The sequence below is a fragment of the Sarcophilus harrisii genome, chromosome 3, assembly GCF_902635505.1.
Source record: "Sarcophilus harrisii chromosome 3, mSarHar1.11, whole genome shotgun sequence".
NCBI classification, from domain to species: domain Eukaryota; kingdom Metazoa; phylum Chordata; class Mammalia; order Dasyuromorphia; family Dasyuridae; genus Sarcophilus; species Sarcophilus harrisii.
Genome location: NC_045428.1, coordinates 121,736,205 through 121,758,449, shown reverse-complemented (window position 1 = coordinate 121,758,449; position 22,245 = coordinate 121,736,205). Strand labels below are relative to the sequence as shown.

Sequence of the window (22,245 nt, the reverse complement as noted above, 5' to 3'; positions counted from 1 at the left end):
CCCAAATCTTTTTGCTTGAATAAGATTATCGTAAAATTAATGTACCATTCCGTTTCCTTAAAGCTATTTGTTTAATGTGAAGTTTTATGATTTGTCAGTGATGTTATTTTAGATATCTAAAATATTCTAAAATAGAACATTATTATTTTAAGTATTTTGTAAGACAACAGATTTAAGAGAAAATAATTAATTTGTGTTGTTAGGTGTTGTCTACTTCAACTGGCCTCACAAAAACAGTGTACAATCCAGCTGCTTTGAAAGCTGCACAGAAATCCTTACCTGCTGTTTCCATCTCTACATTAGATAACAATGAAGCACAGAAAAAAAAACAGGTAAAAGTTTAAGATACTACAAAAAGCTTGTTTGTAGAATGTATCTTTATAATTGACTTTTGTGCTTGTTTTATTAGGTCTAAATAGGACTGGGGGGGAAAACGCCTTTTTACTTAGTATGTAGGTCTTAGGTATCTCATGTTCATTTATAAAACTAGTTTTAATGAACTGCAGTATGGTGCATCTTTATAATTTCTATGTAGCATAGGATGATAGATTTAGAGCTAGAAGGCTATTAAGGTTAATCTTCCTTTCTTCACTCTAGCTCCAATGTTCTATTCTTTCTATACCACATTGCATACAATAATGAGGCATATATCAGTAAGTACCTAATATGTGCTAAGGAGTGTGGACAGAAGTACAAATTGTGAAACAAGGCCTAATCACAGTGAGCTTACCTTGTCATTGGGAAAACAAATTCATATAAAATCCTTTACAATTGCTTACGCACGCATACACACCTCCAATTAAATACCATGTACTTTGTAGAGTCATTAGTAATTGAGATATGTAGCTGGAACCAGAAAACTTTCATGCAGATGATTATTCCTTAACTATACCTGACAAGAATAGACTCTAAAGCAGTGGTAAAGATCAGTATGTATAGTCCAGGAATGGAGAATGTTCTACTGCACAGGCATGAAGATAGAAAATGGACTATCATGTGTGAGGAATAGAGGAATGGTTATTTTGGCAGGATTGCAATGTTAGTTATTTGTTAAGAGCCTACTGTGTTTCAAGAACTGTTCTAAGAGTTGGCAATGCAAAGAAAGGCCAAAAACAGCCTTCTTTCGAGGAGTTCATAGTGTATTGGGAGGAGAGAATGTGTAAACAGCAATATAGGACTAATATTTATTCAGGTTAAATTGGTGATTATCAACAGTATAGATGGAACAATATAGATAGAAAGCACTAGCTAGCATTAAGAAGGATCGGAAGAGGTTTCTTATAAAAGGTGGGATCTTAGCTGGCACTTGAAGGGGATGAAGATGATTAGAGTAGAATATTCCATGAACGAAGGACACCAGTGAAAATGCTGGGATCAGGAGATAGAATGTTTTGTTTGAAGAATGGCAGTAAGGCTAGTGTCACTGCATCAAAGTGTATGGAGGGGATGGGGTGTCTAAAAAAGACTGGAAAGATAGAGAGGGTCCTTATGAGGTAAGCATTGAATGCCAATCAGTGGATTTTATATTTCATCTTGGTGGTGATACTCCCTGGAATTTGTTTGGGTGAGGTAGGACAGATAATAGCTGATGCCTATGCTTTAGGAAAATCACTTTGGTATCAAGTGGAGGATGGGTGGGAGGGGGGAGAAATTTGAATCAAACAACAAGACAAATTAGCAGTCTAATTCTGTTTAATAATCTGGACGTGATGAAATGAGGGCCTGCATCAGTGATGGCAGTGTCAGAGAACAGAAGGGGCCATATACGAGAGATATTAGGAATACAGAAGGGGCTTGACTTGATAACAGATTGGATGTGATGGGGTGATAAGAGTGAGGCATCAAAGATGACATTGAGGTTGTGAGTCTGGATGATTGGAAGATGACGGTATCTTTAATAATAATAAAGAAATTCAGAAGAGGGGAGTATTTGGGGAAGAGATAATGATTTCTGTCTTGCATAAGTTAAGTTTAAGATATCTTCAGGATCTTATGTTTGAGATGGTTTTAATAAGCAGTTATTAAGGCCAGGAAACCCCTGTGGGTATCCACGGTTAGCAACTATGATTTGAATAAAGATTCTCTGAAAGGATTCTAAGAAAGAGTAGTCATATGAGTAAAGAGAAAATATCACAAAATCCCGATGAGGACAAAGTATCAAGGTGAAGAAGCAGATCAACAGGATGATAGGGTGCAAAAAGCTTGAGGATTAAGAAAAAGCAATTAGATTTGGAGACAACAATTTCTGTTGAATATTGGGGATAATATCTAGACTAAAAGTAGGAAAGAAGAAATTGAGAGGAAAGAAACACCAATTGAAGTGGCATCCTTTAAGAATTTAGGCACACAGATCTCTTTGTAGTGGCCAGAAACTGGAAACTGAGTGGATGCCCATCAATTGGAGAATGGCTGAATAAATTGTGGTATATGAATATTATGGAATAATATTGTTCAGTAAGAAATGACCAGCAGGATGATTTCAGAAAGGCTTGGAGAAACTTACATGAACTGAACTGATTCACTGATGAGTCAAATGAGCAGGACCAGGAGATACTTCAACAAAAATACTATATGATGATCAATTCTGATGGACGTGGCCATCTCCAGGAATGAGATGAACCCAAATCACTTCCATTAGAGCAGTAATGAATTAAACCAGCTACACTAGCGAAAGAACTCTGGGAGATGACTATGAACCATTACATAGAATTCCCAATTCCTATATTTTTATCCGCTTGCATTTTTGATTTCCTTCACAGGCTAATGATAGACTATTTCAAACTCTGATTCTTTTTGTACAGCAAAATAAATGTTAGGACATGTATACTTATATTGTATTTAATTTATACTTTTACATATTTAATATGTATTGGTCAACCTGACATCTGGGGGAGGGGATGGGGGGAAGGAGGAGAAAAATGGGAACAAAAGGATTTGCAATTGTCAATGCTGTAAAATTACCCATGCATATAACTTATAAATGAAAAGCTATAATTTAAAAAAAAAAAAAGTTTAGCCATAAAAGGGAGGAGAATTATAAGACAATGTTGGATTTCTTGATCAAATGAAGGGTTTTTTTTGAGAATAAGAAAGATATACACACGTTTGTAGGTACTGGGCTAGTAGAGAATAGATCAGGAGAGATTTGGAGATGTGAGAGAATGGAGTTAAAGTGGACAGGTAGCTGGAGAAGACAGATTGAATGATTTCACTTTTACATGTAGCTTTGGTGAGGAGAAAGATCACCTCATCAAATAGAGCAGGACTTATTAAACTTTTTTCACTTACAACCACTTTTCTCCCAAGAAATCGTTGTGATCCCTGATATGAAATATATAAAATAGGTGTCCAAATCAAACATATATTGAAAATAAATCATAATTTCATTATCCTCACATTCAGTTATGCAGTCCCATATGGGGTCACAACCCCTAAGCTAATATCTAAGAAGCTTTGATATAGAGAGGAGTGAAGGAGATGATGGCAGAAAGCATCTGGTTGATACAGGAAGAGAAGGAGGGGAGAAGTGAAAGCTCTTAGCAAATAGTCTGTTTTTTCAGGAAAGTATAAGGAAAAGTCCTCTCATTTGAGAGAGTAAGTGAGAAAAGTTTGAGGAAAGATGAAAAGGTACAGAAAAGCTACTATGGTGTGTGGAATAGTAAGCCAATTAAAGAGGTATAAAAGGAAAGCCTTCTGTAATAGGGACCCAGTGGAGATTATGTAGCATAAATTTGTAGTGGATTTAGTCAGCAGTTAATTTTTCAACTTTTATTTGGCAACGTGTGAGTAGGAATGAAGACAGCCAATGATAGAAGTAATCGAAGATGCTTAAGAGAGCAAAACCAGCAGTAAGATAAAAGGTCAAGGGATACTTGAGAAAAGAAAAATGTAGAGTTGAATTAGGTTCATCAAAGAATTTAGATAAGAGACGACAGTGTAGAGTGCTGAGGTTATCACGCGTTTAGAATTTAGGGGTTGAGGAATTAAGTCTTGGTGAAGATGATCAACAGAAGTGTAATGACAGATTATGATCAGATTAGGGAATTTTAGCATTCATAAACATGGAAGTGTAGCATTTGTGAATGATGGCAAATCCAAGAATATTATCATCTTTGTCCAGCTGTGGTAGTGTGTAGGAATAGGTCATAAGGGAGCAAGTTGAGAAACTGAGAGATAAGGAAAAATGTGTGGAGTATTAAATACTTATGTTGAAATTTCCCATTTAGTCCAGTGAGGGGGTGGGGAATGAGTGAAAGGGCAGCCAGACAAGCTGTAATTATCAGGATGGAACCAGGTCTTAGTGGAAACCAGAAGATGAAAGGAATGAGAAATGTAAATATTTAATATGAAATCAGATTTATTTTCTATGGGAGTAAATATTCCAGAGAGCATAGTGAAAGGGAAGAATAGCTTTAGAACAGCATACTGGGGAGTTAAGTTGAAGGGAATGTGGGAACAAGGGAGCAGATAAGTAGTAGGTGAAAAATGAGATTTGAATAATGACAAGGCAAGGGTTCAGAATCATTGCGATTCTTGGAAGGCATGACTGAGTGAGAGAGAGTTATAAAGGAATGAGTTCAGGTGTATTATAAACATTGAACACAGAATTGAGTCCTCTTAGGCTGTCAAGGAGCTTGTGAGAAGATCACTTTAGAGTTAGCTGTTGGAATGACATATTCTATCCTAACCCTTCAAGCAGACCAAGCCTTGAGGTAGTTAGAAAGAATAACGTCTGTTTCTCTATCCTCTTCAAGCTGTGAGGGTTCCCTGTAAGTGGCAAGAAGTCAGTATAGAAGATTAGGTAGTCAGTGGAATGGCATTTTTTCTGTTTCATAGGCAAGAATGGTTCTTGGCAAGTGGGAAAAGGTCAGTGTAGGAGAATAGCACATACTGACTGGAATGGCTTTTGAATTCTTATACCCTGGGAGTAAGAAGAACCAACCTAGGAGACCAGATATACAAGGGAATCACATCTCTCTGATCTCAAATAGGCAGGAAAAGCCAGTCTAAGAGAACAACTTTCTTGGATGTGTACAATGCAGGAGGGAGAATAATGTCAAATAAAGGGATTTCAGTTTTTTTTTTCCCTGAAAGCAGTAGCAAGTTAGTTTAGTTTTTTTGATGAAGGAAGTCCCTTTTGACAAAAGGGTAACAGTTACTTTGGCAGAAATCTACTGGATGTACTAGAGTAGTGAAAAACTTGAGGAAAGACCACCAATTGTAAGGCTGTTGTAATAATCTAGTTGATGAGATGTGAAGAGGGCCTGAACTAAGGTGATAGGAAGACAGAAATGGCAGTATTTGGTAGTTAATTGGATATGTAAAGTGAAGATGGGTAAGGCATCCAAAATAATACTGAAATCATCAATATTAGACATTAGAATGATTGTGTCTTTGCAGAAATAGGACAATTTGAAAGAGAGAAACTTTAGAGGGAATGAGTTCAATTTGAAACATCCTGAATTTTAAATGTCTCTGGACATCAATTTGAAATACCCACTGGACAACTAGGAATGTAAGTTTGGGGACAGTAGATTGAGGAATCTTCTTCATCAAGGTATTTAAAACTCATGGAAATTAATGAAGTTATCATGTGAAGATAAATGGAGAAAAGAAGGACTGGGAAAATATCAAGGAATACTCACAGTGAGAAAGATGTAAATGATTTACAGATAAGCCAAGATGATAAGCCAAAAAAAAGAGACTCAGAAGGACTAGTCATGCTAGTAGGAAATAAGAGGAGGAGATAGTAGTGTCTCTAAAGCCTTAGTTGGAGAAGATGTCAGATTCAACAGATAGGATGAGAAGAATGAGGAAAGAGAAAGGACCATCAAATTTAGAAATGAAGACACCATTTAAGTGAACAGTTTCAATTGATTGATGAAATTGAAAGCTGGATTGTTAAAGATTAAATGAAGTTAGAAAAAAACGAGGAATTTGAAACAGCCCTTGTACATGGCACTTTCAAGGACTTTGGCTAAGAAAGGAAGGAGAAAAAAGGACATTGGTTAGAGGGAGTGGCAGGATTGATTAAAGGTTTTTAGTAGGTAAAGATGACTTTGGCGTTTTTGAAGGCAGTTGGGAGTGACCCACTTTATCTAGGTGGAAATACATGCAAGAAGAGGGAGATGATTGAGTGTGGTACGGTCCATTGGAGAAAATGAGAAGGGGATGGGGCATCAGGTATAAATGGAGATGGGTTGATTTTTGGCAAGGCAAGGGGCTACCTTTTTGTCAGAGCATGAGGAAAATAAAACTTTAATTTGATTAAAATTCATAGCCAAAATAATAAGACCAGGCTTAGTATTTTGATTTTTTTTTAAAAATAAGTATTTTTCTTAACTTGATTCAGTGCTGTTTAACATTTTTTTACCATTGATTTGGATAATAGGCATAATTAACATAGTTTTCAATCTTGGAGATTTTATACAAAATTGTGAAGGATAAGTGAGATCCTCTGGACTATAGCGACACTATCCATATAGAATATTAATAGGCTAGAACAATTGAGCCTTATAGCAGTAGGGTGAGCACAAGATGTAGGCAGGGACATAATTATGCAGCAGTTTATCTGAAAAAGACAGTTGAGTTTCAGTGAACCAAGTCTTGGTTTGTCTTGAGAGGTTGTCCTGTCTGGAATAAGGAGGTGATTATCTCTCTATACTCTGCCCTGTGAGACCACATTTGCAATATTATATTCATCTCTGGATGCTACAGTTTAGGAAAGACAGAGAAACTAGAGAATATCTAGATGAAGGCAACCAAGAAGGTAAAGGCCCTTAAGTTCATGTTAAATGAAGAGGAAAAAAGAGAAAACTCAGTGGGGATATTGTAGCTGGTTTCAAGTATTTAAAGGATTGTAGAAGGAGGGATTTTGAACTTAACCAAGAGCCAAGCATGACAGGCTCGTTCTTGGTAATAAGGAGGAATTTGATTAAAAGGTGGAATTATTTTCTAGATGAAATTGATTGTGATAGCGGGCAGTGGGTTCCTCTCATGAAAACAAGAAGCTGGAGCTTCATGGCTCTCTTTGTGTCTGAATTGGACTAGATAGCTGGGATCATGAACCATAGTGTATATATGGTATACTTTATATTTTAATTTTATTTATTAAAACTAGATTTGATTATTCTAAATAATTTTTTTTGTGAGATATGTATGTTGATATTTTGTGATTTGTTTATTTTTTTCTTTCTTACCCTGCCTTCCCATATAGGAAGCACTAAAACTGCAACAGGATGTGAGAAAGAAGAAGCAAGAGATTTTAGAAAAGCACATTGAAACACAGAAGGTAATATGTCAGTTTAATTTGAGCATATATTTAAAAGTGGCTTCTAGTTTTCAGTGAATTTTAATTCTATTTTTAAAAGTTAATCATTTTAAAAATTATTTGGAAGAATAGTGCATATCTTGGTAAAAATTATTTGGAAGAATAGTGCATATCTTGGTTTAGCACAACAGTAAAGAATAATAGTGGGGGAAAATGGTAGTTTTCATGTATATGTGCAGCATTTCTCTGGTCCTTTATTTTAAAAAAATGAAACAGGACTTTTGGAATTATTGTAGACTTCTTAAATTTATGTACCATATTTATAAAACATTTCTTGATTATTTGAAGAATAGTGTCGTGACTAAGTTAAAATTATGAGTGGGTTAGATTTCTTTGGAATTGGTACTTAATTTCATTAAGTATGTGATTGTTACTCAGATTTCACAGTTCTTTAAACAGCAGTTGAATTATAACTCAAAAAGCTAGTTATTTAAGATTTTTTTTTTTTTTTTTTGTAAAAATCTTTGAGGCAGGTATGTGAAAGCCATCTTCATTGAGAAAGGATCTGGAAAAACATTTTCCTTATCAGTTAACACTTTTGCCACATTCCCTCTTTTAGACTAAAAGTACTTCTTAGCACAACTACCCTTTCTGAGCTTATTAGCTATCTGATTCATATTTCTTCAAAAAAAAAAAAAAGAAAGTTTTTTATTTGGTAGCAAATTACAAACTGAATTTTTTCCTGCATTCCAAATGGAGTAAAAATAGACAGAAAAGGTCACAACATTATCACAGTATATAAAAATGGAATTTATCTTACTATATTCTTTTGAATTGTTTTAGTGTCCAGTTATTAAGAGGTTTTTTAAAAAAATCAACTTAATCCATTGAAATAAATCTTATTATTTTCGTTGAGAACAAGTTCATTATCTGAATTTATTAACATTTTGATGTTTATATGTATATATTCCTTTAAACGTGTTTTTCCTATACTTTTGTTTATATTCCTCCTAACAATTTAACAAATTTTAAAAATTTGATAGATGTTAATTTCAAAACTGGAGAAAAACAAAGCAATGAAGTCTGAAGATAAGGCAGAAATAATGAAAACTTTGGAAGCTTTGACAAATAGCATTACTAAATTAAAAGATGAGTTGAAAGCTGTTTCATCTGGAAGCTCCCTTCCCAAAAGTGTGAAAACCAAAGCTCAGGTATTTTATTCAATTAAAAATTTATATGAATTGTATCTTAAATCATATCTATAGCATACTAATGTATTATCTATAAAAGTATACAACATGTCTTTTTTAATAAAGCCATTCCCTAGGAAGTTCATATTTTTCTAATCTTAATTTTTTAGGTAATGTCATAAAAAGGAGAGGTGGTGTTATTCTAGTTTTATTTTAAAACTTTAGAGTTTAATGAAGACTATTAAGTGAGCCAGTGATATAAGTAGGTAGCAGAATTTAAATCTCTTGACTTGACTTGTTTCCTAAGTATTAGAAATTATGTTTTGTTTAAAGCTGTAGTATGACTGCTTTATCTAAACTGTGGAAAGTTACAATCAAATTCTGTAACCCATGGTAGAAACTTCTGTTCCTACTGTTTTCTGATGGGCTTTTGTTAGGCATTTAAAGAATTTCAACCTGTCATTTCATTGTGTAGAAACTCCCTCTTGCTGTTTCATATAAGCAACTCATATAAAACTAGAACCTTAGATGATTGTCTGAGACATTGATAGGCGAAATGACTTGCTCTTAGTTTTTATAGCTCGTTTGTTTTAGAACCAAGACTTGTATCCAGCTCTTCCCAGTTCCACAAATGCTCACCATACCTCTCTGGGGTATTGCTGGTATAAAGAAATTACTTATAGTCCATGCTGAGAAATTGGCTTGCTAGTTGCATACTGACATTATGTTGTTGAAATTAAGGCAGTGGGGTTAAGTTGGGAAGTCCAGTCATTTTAGTCATACTTCTGATACCTGTTTTGCTAAGGGTAAATCACTTAAACCTTAGTTTCCTTTTAATAATACCTGTAGTTGTTATTTTAAAGTGTTAGTGAGGCTCAAATGACATGGATGTACAGTTCTTTGTGAATTTTCTAGTGACATATAAATGTCAGCTGTTGATATTAAAAATTATAACTATGTCCAAATTCCCTTATTTTTGACAAAATTTTTTAAAAAGTAGTGAGTACATGATAGTTGTTGCATGTCTTAGACTTGTATGCTGTGGAATTCTACATTTTAAGCAGTTCTTGAAAATGAATTTGAAATATGGAAATAGATTTAAATTTTATGATTAAATGAAGAAATTAGATTCAAATTTTATGACTAAATGAAATGAAATTCTAAGGACCTGTAACTTCCTCTTTCCTCAGAGTTCTTTGCAACAACTTGGGCTTCAGTAACAATTCCCAGTGTTTCCCATCCTTTCTATGTTTAGCACCTACTTGTAGGGACTATTTATAAAATAGTCCCTAAGTACAGTTTGATTATGGTGATAACATGTCTATAGTTTTCTTATCTTTTAAGACCCTAAGTGCCACAGAAACTCAGAGAAAAAAAAAGATAAAGGCTGGTGAAAGTGGAGTGGAATCTAGAAATCATTGTGGAAGGAGTTAGAAGTATTTGATTTGGACCTTGAGGGAAAGGACCCAAAAGTGTTTCTTCTTCTTAGTAGTAGTATCTTACTAATTCAGGAATTCTCAGTAGCCCCCAGGCTACCTGTCAAGAATATCTTTATTTACAGCTTGATGAAATTGCTAGTTGCATACTGACATTATATTGTTGAAATTGAGGCAGTGGGGTTAAGTCGGGAAATCCAGTCATTTTAGTCACACTTCTGACATTTACCTGTTTTGCTGACCATATTTCTCTGGCAATTGATTGGTTTTGTTTCAAGACTTAGTAATTTTTTAAATTTAAATGATACAGAATAAAGTGATTTGTTAACCAATAAGTACTTATTTAGCCTCTCCTATGTGTCTAGGACTCTGCAAGTCCTCTGCAAGGTGCTTTGGGCAGTGTGGGGTAGAGTTGGAGAATGCATTCTTTAAATGCAGCAAATAACATATAGAAGAAATATGTGATGTAAATTATGTGATGTAAATTACAAGAACTGGAATTTCAAAGCAGAAAATGATCAATGAATGCTGAAGTTGGCAGGGAAAGCTTCATGAATGAATTGAGCTGGGTCTTAAAGGGTTAGGTAAGATTTTAACAGATTGGAGGGAGTTATAAATTAAGCTTAATACCTCAACTGTTTAGTCTTTATGATTTTTCAGATGCAGAAAGAATTATTGGATACGGAATTGGATTTGTATAAGAAGATGCAGGCTGGAGAAGAAGTCACTGAACTTAGGAGAAAATATACAGAACTGCAGCTTGAAGTAGGTTTCATTAATATAATATCATAAATGATGCTTGGACTTGCATTTTTCAAAAATATTGCTTCTGTCTTTGATAGCAACAATTAACACCTGCCACATATTAGAGAGTATGACATACCCATCACAGCCTGGCATTTTTTTTCAACACTTGAGTATACAAACTCTCTATGGCAGAATCTGGGGGACATTAAAGCCCCTGATTTCCTAGCACTTAGATTTGTGAGGGTAAAGAAGAATGACTGCACTCTGTATGGCTCCAGTTTCTATGTTTTGGGGGTCTGGGCTTTGAAGGAGGAAGTTAAAAAAATTTATGTTGATAGTCTAGATAGGAGAGAGGAATCAAAATAAGGTGCCTTTTGCCATCATCTCAGGCCACCTGTATTATTACCATTCTTCTGTGACAATAGAATGTGGTCTTTGGAATATTACAATCCTCTTTTTATTAAAAACAAAACAAAGCAAACTCAGATATGCACTAAAGTCGTTTAAGAAAAAAAGTTATTGACTATACTTGTAAAGTTAGACCTTTATAATTTAGCATTTTTAAAAGATAGGCTACCTATTTTTTAATATAGTAAATTATATGGTAAAGCCAGTCTTCATAATTAAGTTTTATTGACTTAATATAGTTTATTATTTATTGTCTTAATATAGTTTTAGGTGATAAGTACATTCTAGCCTTTTTCATTCTAAATCGTCACATATAAATGATATCAAACTCCTTTGAACTCTCCTTGTTATTTATTATGGAGCAATAATGTTCCATTATTTTCATATAATCATAGTTTATTCACCTCTTACTCAGTTTTTATATATTTACAAATAGTCCCGAGCCTGTGGAGCAGTGTTATTCTATAAGAAAAGCATGAGGCAGTTGACAGGACACTGAATTTGAGCGTGAAAGATTTGTGCTTCATTGGTTTATGACCATAGGCAAGTCACTGAACTCACTGTGCCTCAGTTTTTTTCATTTGTAAAATGAGGGGCTCAGACTTTTCTGGTCTCTTCCTAACATAGTGCCTGGTGTATTATACTTGATAAGTATTTATTGAATTGCACTCTAAATCTGTGACTTTTTTTTCATGACTACTTTTTATTGTAATATAAGAGGGCAGGTTTTAAATTTTTTCTTAATTGAAAATGGGATTTCACTTTTTTTCTTCTGTAAGTTTTATTAACTTAGTACACAAAGTCATCCTCACTTTATTAATTGAATTGTGCCATTTCTAGTTAATTTTGTATTATTTGAAATGTAGTAAGCTCTATATAGTGCTTAAGAAAGTTTTGCCTATAGGTGGTGCTGTGGATGTGTACAAAAACAAAACACGTAATTTCCTTTTGATTTGACTACTTTTTTACTTAAAAAGTTATTAATTTTATTACTGTCACATTGAGATTTCTGGAGTTCTAACAAGAATGTTAATTTTTTAATTAAATATTTTGAAATGGGGTAAGAAAAATAAGCCTCATTATTAATGGTGGTTCAGTGATCATTTCTACATAGTTTGCAGATTTTGTTTTATTGGTAGAAAAATACTGGGATTCCATTCTTGAACATTTGCATTAATATATTAGGATTTTGAAGAGAGAGAAATAAGGCAATGGAAAGCTGGAAAGGTTGAGTGTCGATGTTTTTAATAGTGTTATGCTGGTTTTTTATAGGTTAAAAATGAAGCTCTGAATTTAAAGTTTTAATTTGTAATTTTTAACAATTGTGAATAAAGTATTTTAATCATTATTCTTTAAAGTAGTACACCTACATGCAAACTTGCTTTTTTGCTTGTGTTGTGCCTAAAATTTAACTTGAAGCTAATACTAACACATCTACAGTGAAAGTATTATATAGATTTTAGTTTATTTTGTTTAATTTTAAAATCATAATTTTTCTAAAATCTCAGATTTGTAAATTAATGCTGCAGATATAAAAATTCCTGCCCTGATGGCTACTCCCATTCAAAATAAACAAGTTTGTCATTTGTTTTCTTTAATACTGGGGGAAAAATTTCCAGTACTGTTGTTATTTTTGTGATGGCTTTTTGTTGTTGTTGTTTGTTTGTTTGTTTTGTTTTAATTAAAAATAAGGATGATCTGGGTGGCCTCTGATATATTCTGGCTTTTGACTATAGCAAGCCACTCTACTATTAGCAGCCTAGGGTCCAGGGCCAGACCGTCAAATCCTATTCATAACTCATTTTTTGTATGGCCTACAAAACCATACACAGTAAAAGCAGTTTTTGCATTTTAAAATACAATAAAACGTCATGTAAAAATTGTATAACTCTTCTTAGGCCCAGGCCACTATAGTTGCTAGTCTCTGTTGTTGAGATGAATTTCCTCTTCAAGGGTCCCTATTTGGATGACATTTTAGGTATCTGAAATTAGAGAACATATTCAACAATTTCAAACTTTAGCAGTTTCATTCTTTAGGCAAAGGAAGCAAACTGAGTTTAAGAATTTCCCTTTAAAATTAAAGTTCCAGCTTAGGTGATCTTTAGTATATGTCAAGTGTTCTGAAAGAAACAAAAGAAATTTCAATTTTTCCTATCAAAATATAATTAAAAAAACATTAGTTTATTATGAAGCAATTAAATGGCTGAATCAGGAGTTATTAGGAAGACCTAAATTCAAATGTTGGACACTTAATTGTGTGACCCTGGAAAAGTTCCTTAATCTCTGTATATTCCAGTTTTCACATCTGTACTATAATGCCACCTTTCAGGGTTGTGAAGATAAAATGAGATATTTGTAAAGTACTTTGTGTGTCTTTAATGCATTGTAAATGCTAGCAATGATGATAATGTTGATGCCAAGTGAGGGGAGTATTTCTTGAATGTAAGTAAATGGCATGGATTTTAAAATCTGTTTTAGGCTGCAAAAAGAGGGATTCTTTCATCTGGTCGAGGAAGAGGAATTCATTCAAGAGGTCGAGGTACAACTCGAGGCAGAGGAAGGGGTCGTGGTCGAGGGAGAGGTGTTCCTGGTCATGCTGTGGTAGACCATCGCCCAAGAGCATTAGAGATCTCTGCATTTACTGAGAGTGATAGAGAAGACCTCCTCCCCCATTTTGCGGTATCTAATGATTTTGATGACTATTTTGTCTAAGAACATATATTGGGGGGGATTAAATTAACATGTCTCATAGCTAATTTTATTGGTGGTTAAAAAAAAGAATTGCTTCTCTTACCTTTGGAAGTAGAATATGTGTTTTGCTTTTTGGGATATAGATTAGTTCTCTGTTCATTGCCTTTTTCTTTCCTTCCTCCCCTTTCTCCCCTTCCCTCCCTCCCTCCTTCCCTCCCTCCCTTCCTTCCTTCCTTTCTCCTCTCCTTTCCCTTCCTCTCCCCTCCTCTCTCCTCTCTTGCCCTCCCCTCTTCTCTTTTCTTCCTTTCTTTCAGAATAAAGCCTTGTCACCAACTACTGAGTTTATCAGGTTTTTTAATTTTCATGATTTAAGAATTCACTTTTCTCTCCCTATATGAAATTGTTGAGTCAATAGTTATTAATAGATTGCTTTTAATGGTGATATTTTACAGTATCATAAAAAAATAAAAAAAATGACTAAGATTATTTAAATACTTAAAACATTATGCAGTATTCAAAATAGCTTTAATCCCAACATTTTATTAAAAACAGAAGGAATGGATTTTGATGTTGTTGAGTTAAGGTTATCTCTGAGAATTGGAAAGGACCTGTAGTCAAACTTGTATCTGAATTTAAAGTTTCTTCTACAACATAACTGAGTGGCTATCTATCGCTAATTTCGGAGGTCACCCCATTACTTCCCAATATTATAGCCTTTTCCATTTTTAGTTAGCTAAGTTTTTCAAGAAATTATTTCACCATAAGTTTTCCCCTTGTCACTTTTATCCTTTGCTCTTGGTTTTGCCCTTGGGAATTAACACCAGCCTCTTAAATAGTCCTCTGAATAAGACAGAACTCATGTTATTTATAGTGTTGTCTTTAGACTTAAATAGTCAAACTTCCTTCAACTGAACTTCATATGGCATGGACTCTAAAACTCTTCATTATTTTGGTTGTTCTCTTAAAGTTAATTTCTTTTCTAAAAAGTGATGCTTTAGGGCAGCTGGACAAATGTGTTGCTTAGGATCCAAATAAAGAAATATTTGTTTTTAGAAATAAATGTATTCAGAATAGTAAATGATTATTTACATGAGTTATCATTTTATACTCAGATCACTTAAAATAATCTTCAATGATGGCTTTTTTCAAAAATGAATTTTCTTCTACTTTTGCTCTTAGCAAAATGAGAATAAGTTTAATACTCAAAGTTTTAGGAGAAAAAAGATACCTTGCATCCTAATTTTAATTTAATTTAAAAAATAGTATTTATTATTATAGCATTATATATAGTATTATAAGACTGAAAAGAAATTAATGTTTTTATCTGCCAAACAGTGGACAATAAATTAAATCATTTATGTTGATATGTTTCAATTGAAATATGGGCTGTATCCTTAAACTGAAAGTGTTATGCTTTAAACAGAAATGTTGCACACATAAATGTATTTTTGGTCTGGACTTACGATTAGTATTCTTACACAAAATTTCCTCTACTCTTGCAGCAACTTGATTTGCAACTTTATATATAGTCTTTGGTGCCTGTTGCTGGAGAGGCTAAGCAACTCCCCAGGATATTAATGTGAATATGTATTAGTGCTGGGACTTGATGAGAATTTAGGTTCTGACTTAAAAGGCTGGGAGTAGTTCCAACATTATACTGTTTATTTCCCATACACATGGTGTTCCCTGTGTATGTGCATGCGCATAAACATGTACTCATTGTGTAAAAATAAAAATTTGCAAGAATACTGGTATTGAGGTGGCATTACTGTTCTTTTGTACTTTTTTGTAGTATGGATTTATTTGTATGATTTTATGTTTTTAATAATGTTTGACATTTTATATTGCATAGCATTTAAATAGAGAATTTTTTTTTTAAAGCAATATGGTGAAATTGAAGATTGTCAGATTGATGATTCCTCTCTTCATGCGGTAATTACATTCAAGACAAGAGCAGAAGCAGAAGCAGTAAGTCCAACAATACTTTTAACTGTTTGAAAAATCCATTTTGAAAGTATTACTGGTGTCTTATTTTTTAGTACTGCCATAATTTTCCTAATAATTAAACTATTTTTTCTGTCTTGTGATAGTTTCTACTCTTGTAACAAAAACAGTTGAACAAAACAAAGACAGCAGTTTTATCTGAAATCATATGGAGCATTTTGTACTCTTAGTTCATTGCTTTTCTTTCCAAGAAGGTGGAAGTATGTTTTGTCATCTGCTTTCTTGGACCATAATTGGTCATTGCATTGAATCTGAATTTAGCTACCTTACAGTTTTGTTTTTTCCATATTTATATTGCATACTTTTGTTGTCGAAACCAGAAGTTCTTAACATAGAGTCCATGAACTTAAGTTTAAGGGGAAAAAATTTAGGGGTGGCTAAGTGGTACAGTGAATTGAGCACTGACCTTGGAGTCAAGAGGACCTGAGTTTAAATTCATTCTCAGATAACTTGATACTTACTAGCTGTGTTACTCTGAGCAATTACCTTAACCTCAATTGCCTCAACAACAAAAAAAATCAAATATTTTGATGTTCATGTTTCAATATAATTTTTTCCCTTCATAATCTTGAATATTTTATCTTTTTTTGGGGGGGGGGGGGGAGAGGCGTGCAACTAAAACATTTATTTGGCTGAGTGTATAGGCTGAGTGAGTATAGGCTTTACCAGACTGCCACAGTGAAATCTGTGACAGGGAAAAAAAAAAAAAAAACCACAAACATCCCTTAGACTGAATTCTTCTGTTTGTTATGCTTTTTGATCTGTACTTAGATCATATGAACCCTCCCCATTTTTTTCTGAATTTGTCATATTATCATTTATATCAGTATACTTATCTTATCAATGTTCATCCATTCTTCAGATGACAAACCAAATTTCCTTTTTTTTTTTTTTTTTTCCTTCCACAAAATGTATACTGCTTTTATGAATATTTTGGTACATATATGACCTTCCAATCATTGACTTGCAATAGGGTCCATGCTTAATAGTGGCATTTCTGGGAACAAAACATAAATAATTATTCTTTTTGCATATTTCCAAATAGTTTTCTAGAATAGTTGAAACAATTCACACCTCTAATAACCCTTTATTAGTCTGTTTATCTTGGTATAGTTTCTATAAAAGACTTATTCTTATCATTTTTGTCAATTTAATAGGTGTGATATTAGTCTTCAGTTATTTCCATTTGATTTTTATTAGTAAATTATTTGGAGTATTTAAAAATTTTATTTATATTTCTTTTGAAAAGTGTTCTGTGCTTTGACTACCTACCTTTTGGAGAATGTCTCTTCATCTAATATGTTTTCATCTCCTGGATTTGTGATTTTGTTAAATTTGATGCAATGATGTAAAATAGAAGCTAAAGAAAATCTGTAGTTCATACAATTAATTGGTTGAAAATTCATATTTAAGAAGCTCTGGGAAAAACTTTCTTACCATGGATAAACATTGTTGACAATCTAGTAAATACCTACTTTTTTGATAGGTAAGAAATAAAATGCATAAAAACAACAAGATATTATCATGAAACAATTATTATTCCTGACACATGACATTTTAAAGTTTGTAAAATGCTTTATATAAAATACTGATTTTGATTCTTTTAACAACTTTGTGATAATTGGAACAATTATCTCCAATTTACAGACAAGAAAATTGAGGCTAAGAGAGGTTAAGTAATTTGCCAAAAGTCACACAGCCAGTAAATGACCAAAGCAGAATTTATAGAAACTTAGGTTTAAAAGGTGTGAGAGACCTCAGAGGTCATAAGTCCCATTTTGCCATTTTGTAGATGGAGAAATTGAGGACCAGGAAGAGGGCTTGGTTAGAGAACACTTGATGACACATCAAGATTTGATTCTTGATGGTTATATGAAAGAGTTCCCCCAGACTTAGAATTAGCCTAGTTACCAGAATATGAAGCCAACAAAATGAAGGGTAGCTATCTGGTATTCTAGTTGTAATTTTGATCCTTTGGCCCAGATTTAGAGAGTTCTGTAGACTTTATAGGATTTTTGTGGGCTTATTTTATATCTCACCACTTCATTGAAGCTATTTTATGCCTTTCTTTGTGGATTCTCTGGGATTTTGCAACCAAACCAACATGTATAAAGTTAGAAGTAGTTTATTTCTTCTTGGCCTATGCTTATGTGTATATCTTTGATTCTTTATCTTTTGCTATTATGATTCTTTATCTTTTGCTATTACTAGCATTGCTAAAATTCTATCACATAATTGAAGAGTAAGACTGCTTTGCTTTATTCATTTTTCAATGAAAAGTTTTTGTTGTTTTACTATTATATAAAATGCTAGCTTTTGGTTGGGGATCTCTTCCTTTTAAAAATCATTTTAACATATTTTTTTCTTTCTAGACTCTAGAGGAGTTTTCTGTGTTTTGTTTTTGTTTTTTATTAAAGCACAAATGAATATTGCATTTCAACAAAAGATTTTTAAAATTAAAATATGTCTTTGGATGTTTTTTTCCTTTGAATATGCCTAATTATTATGTCTATCAGAAAGTAACAATAATTTAGGTAATAGTTTTAAAAGTTGCATTGATGCATTTTTATTTTCCCCTAAAGAGCATTTATTTATATTTAAGTCAAATTTCCTTTCAGATTGATTAAAATTTGTCTATGTTCATTGCATTGTCCTTTTAGCGTGCTCTGTCTTAAATTTTTATTTACAGGCTTTCCTTAAAACGTAGAATGTAGAACAGTCACAACTTAGCACCTTTTTGCTGTCATGCTTTCAAAATAAAGTCGAAAGACAGGAAGGAAATAAAGCTAGTTAGTTTATCTATTCATTATATTATAAAATTGACTAGGAAAATTCAAGTATATTCTTTGCCTACTTTTATTTTGAATGACTAATGAGCAAAAGATGGAAGTTTAAGCAGTTCTGCTCCTAATCTCACAGCATAATAGAATAGAAAAGAGGAGGAAAATATAAAGGAACAACATTTACCTGTTGTAGGAAGAAGCATTTTGGAAATGAGGAATAAAAATATTTGTCTGTTTTTCTTATTTTGGATAGAAGTGAAATATAGATTACTTATTTTGAACTTTGCCTAGTACCTTACCTTTTGTCACTCTTCTTCCACACCGTCCCTATTTGTGCATAATATAGGCAAGTTTGTATTAAAATCATGATCATTTTCAGAAGATAGCTATATATTTATATATACACATATGTCCTCTATATAAAAACATTGAATCCTAGATAAAATAGAATTGTGGTGGCTGTTTAAATTTGTCTAATGGATTTTCCCAGTATATTATTATTTGACAGTATTTAGTATCATGAAAATAAAATTGCTCTGACTCAATTTGATTAACATTTTGTATTGTAGGGTAAGTTTTACTGATAATCATGAATTATTTACAATAAGTTATAGAAAGCTTTTAATTGTCTTATTTCTATTATACTCTTATTTTTCACAGATTATTTTAAGAGATCCAAATTTTATAAGATAGTTTTTTCCTTATAATAAAACATTCTTTTATAAGTCATATAAGAAATAGAATATTGTTTTGATTTTGTATTAACTTTACCCATTTCTGTCAATGCTAAATCTAGTGAGGAATGAGTTGGTGATATAGTTTTGAGGCAGCGTTGCATGGAGAAAGTATAGCCTTTGGTGACTCCTTGGGGCATAGTGAGGTTAGTAAGGAAGATGAGGTAATAAACCCATACTAATTTCATTTGCATTTTTTTCCTCACTTGCATGGTGTAGTTTCATTTTAAGTAGTAAAACAGGTGTGGTGATGTGTTGCATTTATTGTACAAAAGGTTAAAATAGTGTTCTATTCCTGTGTTAGGTTAGACCTTAATATAAATTTTTAAAATGGGTTGGTCCACCTACTTTGAGCCCAGAATTAAACTACTATATCTTGAAATTTTTATAATGGTCTTTATCCTTCATATAAACTTGTAACATCATAACTTCATGTGTTATACTTACTGTATGTTCATCCTATTCTCCCTCTCCCCCTACTGATTTTAGGCTACTTGATAGTAACTAAATGTATCCCTTCATCATCTAGAAAAGTCCCTTCTAGACATTGAGCCTAAATATTGATTGAATTTTACCAACATCTTGTCTCTTAACAAAATTTGGTAGTTTGCTTGTATAGTTTGTATAGTATTCTATTAACTTCCCTATAATAGTGCTCTTTTCCTAGTCGTTGGGTTTATGGAGTTTTATAAAATTTTCATTATGCAACAAACTAACATAACTGATACATAGAAATATAACAGATACATAGGATTAGTAAAAAGGACCAGGATTAGCATAGAAGAATTCTTAAAAATTGAAAATCATACATAGGTGCAACAAAAGTGACAATTGCAAATAAATGCAAATTTAAAAAATATGCCCACTTGAAATGTAAGAAGGATTTCATTTAAGTCACTTGAAAAAATGGGGCAGAAATGAGCATGAAAAGACTTTTAAAAAAATTTTTTTAGAGGTAACTTTAACTAATATACATTTGTTTTTAAAACTGGAGTTCCAGATTCTTTCTCTTCCTCCCTCCCAACTCCCATTAAGAAGCACATTTGAAGTTACAGAACATTTATATGTCATATTGTGAAATAAAATATAGATTTTCCTTCTTCCCCCTCCAAAAAAAACCCTTAAGAAAAAGAAAGTTTTTTTTGTTTTGTTTTTTAAAATATGCTTCAGTCTGTATTCAGACATAGTAAGTAAATCTGGGTATGAATAACATTTTTTTGTCTATAATAATGTCAAAACCTTTAGAATGGTTTTGGATCACTGTATTGCTGAGAATAACAAAGTCATTCATAGCAGATCATTCCACAACATTGCTACACAGTACATTTCCTTTTGCATGAGCTCATGGAGGACTTGAAGTTTTTCTGAAAGTATTTTGCTCATTATTTCTTATAGAACAATAGAATTGTCACATACCACAATTTAATTAGGTATAAAAGTTTAGATTCCTTTTTCACCTGTTGAAGATATAATCATGGTTTAAAGGACAATAGAAAATTTATCTGATTAATCCTACACTTGTAAGGACAACAACTCTAGATGATTGGTTTTATTCCATTATTTTCATATTGAATAGTATTTTAAGATCTAAGGCAGAAATTTAAGTTGTTGAAATTTCAAAGCCCCTTTATAGCTTGAACCCTTCCTTATTTTCTAGTCTATTGGCTTTCATCCATGCTTAGAATTCTGTTCTTCCCTAATTTATCTCTTGTCTTCCTTCAAATCTTACCTAAAATCTCCCTTCTTATAAGAGGGTGTCCCAGTTTCCCATACTGCTAGTTTAATAGTACCTTCCCTCTGTGAATATTTTCAATTTATCTTGTCTGTGCATGGTTTTTGCATGTTGTCTCTCCCATTAGGCTGGCAATTTCTTGAGATTAGGAATTGTTTTTGCTTTTCTTACTATTATGAAAACATTGCACTGGACTTACTCTGTAGTTGATACTTAATAAAACCTTATTACTTTGACTTGATCTAGTTGACTGAAAATTGGTGTTGTACCTAAGGATATTTCCATATTAGAAGTTATTGAAGTACTTAGTATAACTTGTTAAATAGTATAATTGTTGAATCTGTGATGTCTTTGGTATCAGAAACTCATAGATTACAATATTTCTTCTTTCAGTTGTAGCTTGGTACCTTTTCTTGAGTTAAATGAAAATTGACTTGCTCAGGGTCGTACCGCCAGTATGCATTATAGTCTGAACTCGGGTCAGCATGACTCTTGGCAAAGCCGGCTTTTCTTGCTGCACCAAGCTGCCTCATGTTTATTACTTAAAATGTCTTTAAAAATTGAATCAAAACAATACCTTCTTTATATTATCCTTTTTTTCATCCCTTAAGCCTCAAAGTCCCCTTTTCACCTCAGGACACTATTAAAGGCACGGCTTTAGAGTTGCCCACCCAGGCAGGATGTTTTTAAACTTTTCTGGCAGTTTGATCATTGATATATGTACTCAGATCTCTAGTTTGCTGTATGTCAAATCAAGTCTTCATTCAGCCTCAGAGTTCTCAGCCTTTTCTTCAGCTAGTGTGATAATCTCTTCCTTCAGAAGAAAAATTATTTTCTTCTTGTCCTTCTGTCCTATCTCCTGAAACCTGTGCCTCTAATTGTTGATTAGGGTGTAAATCCTGGTGTCTAGTAATGCTGCTCATATTGCAGAACCATCCTTTACCTTTTGGAGAAAATCATTCATTTTTTAAAAAATCTTAATTCTGACCTAACTTCCTTTTCTGAAAGTTGCCCAGAGCTCTGTATTTGGGATGCCTTGCTTGTGGCTTAATAAAGGAATGTCCCATATATTTTGTGTGTGTGTGTGTGTGTGTGTGTGTGTGTGTGTGTGTGTGAGAGAGAGAGAGAGAGAGAGAGAGAGAGAGAGAGAGAGAGAGAGAGAGAGAGAGACACAGACACAGAGAGAGAGACAGAGACAGACAGACAGATGGGGTTAGGAATGGGGGAGAATAGGGGAGGGAAAGAAAAGT

At 33.1% G+C, this 22,245-nt stretch overlaps 1 protein-coding gene across 6 annotated transcripts in view; it reads left to right on the top strand.

The window, feature by feature from the left end:
- Positions 1–22,245, top strand: part of RBM26 (RNA binding motif protein 26) — a 103,283-nt gene that overhangs the window by 66,561 nt on the left and 14,477 nt on the right. For all 6 annotated transcript variants that reach the window (XM_031958541.1, XM_031958542.1, XM_031958540.1 and 3 more), the window contains 6 exons: positions 204–332; positions 7,217–7,291; positions 8,314–8,481; positions 10,557–10,661; positions 13,530–13,730; positions 15,624–15,710. In XM_031958541.1, the coding sequence (XP_031814401.1) occupies positions 204–332; positions 7,217–7,291; positions 8,314–8,481; positions 10,557–10,661; positions 13,530–13,730; positions 15,624–15,710 (765 nt within the window). The remainder of the gene's footprint in view (positions 1–203; positions 333–7,216; positions 7,292–8,313; positions 8,482–10,556; positions 10,662–13,529; positions 13,731–15,623; positions 15,711–22,245) is intronic.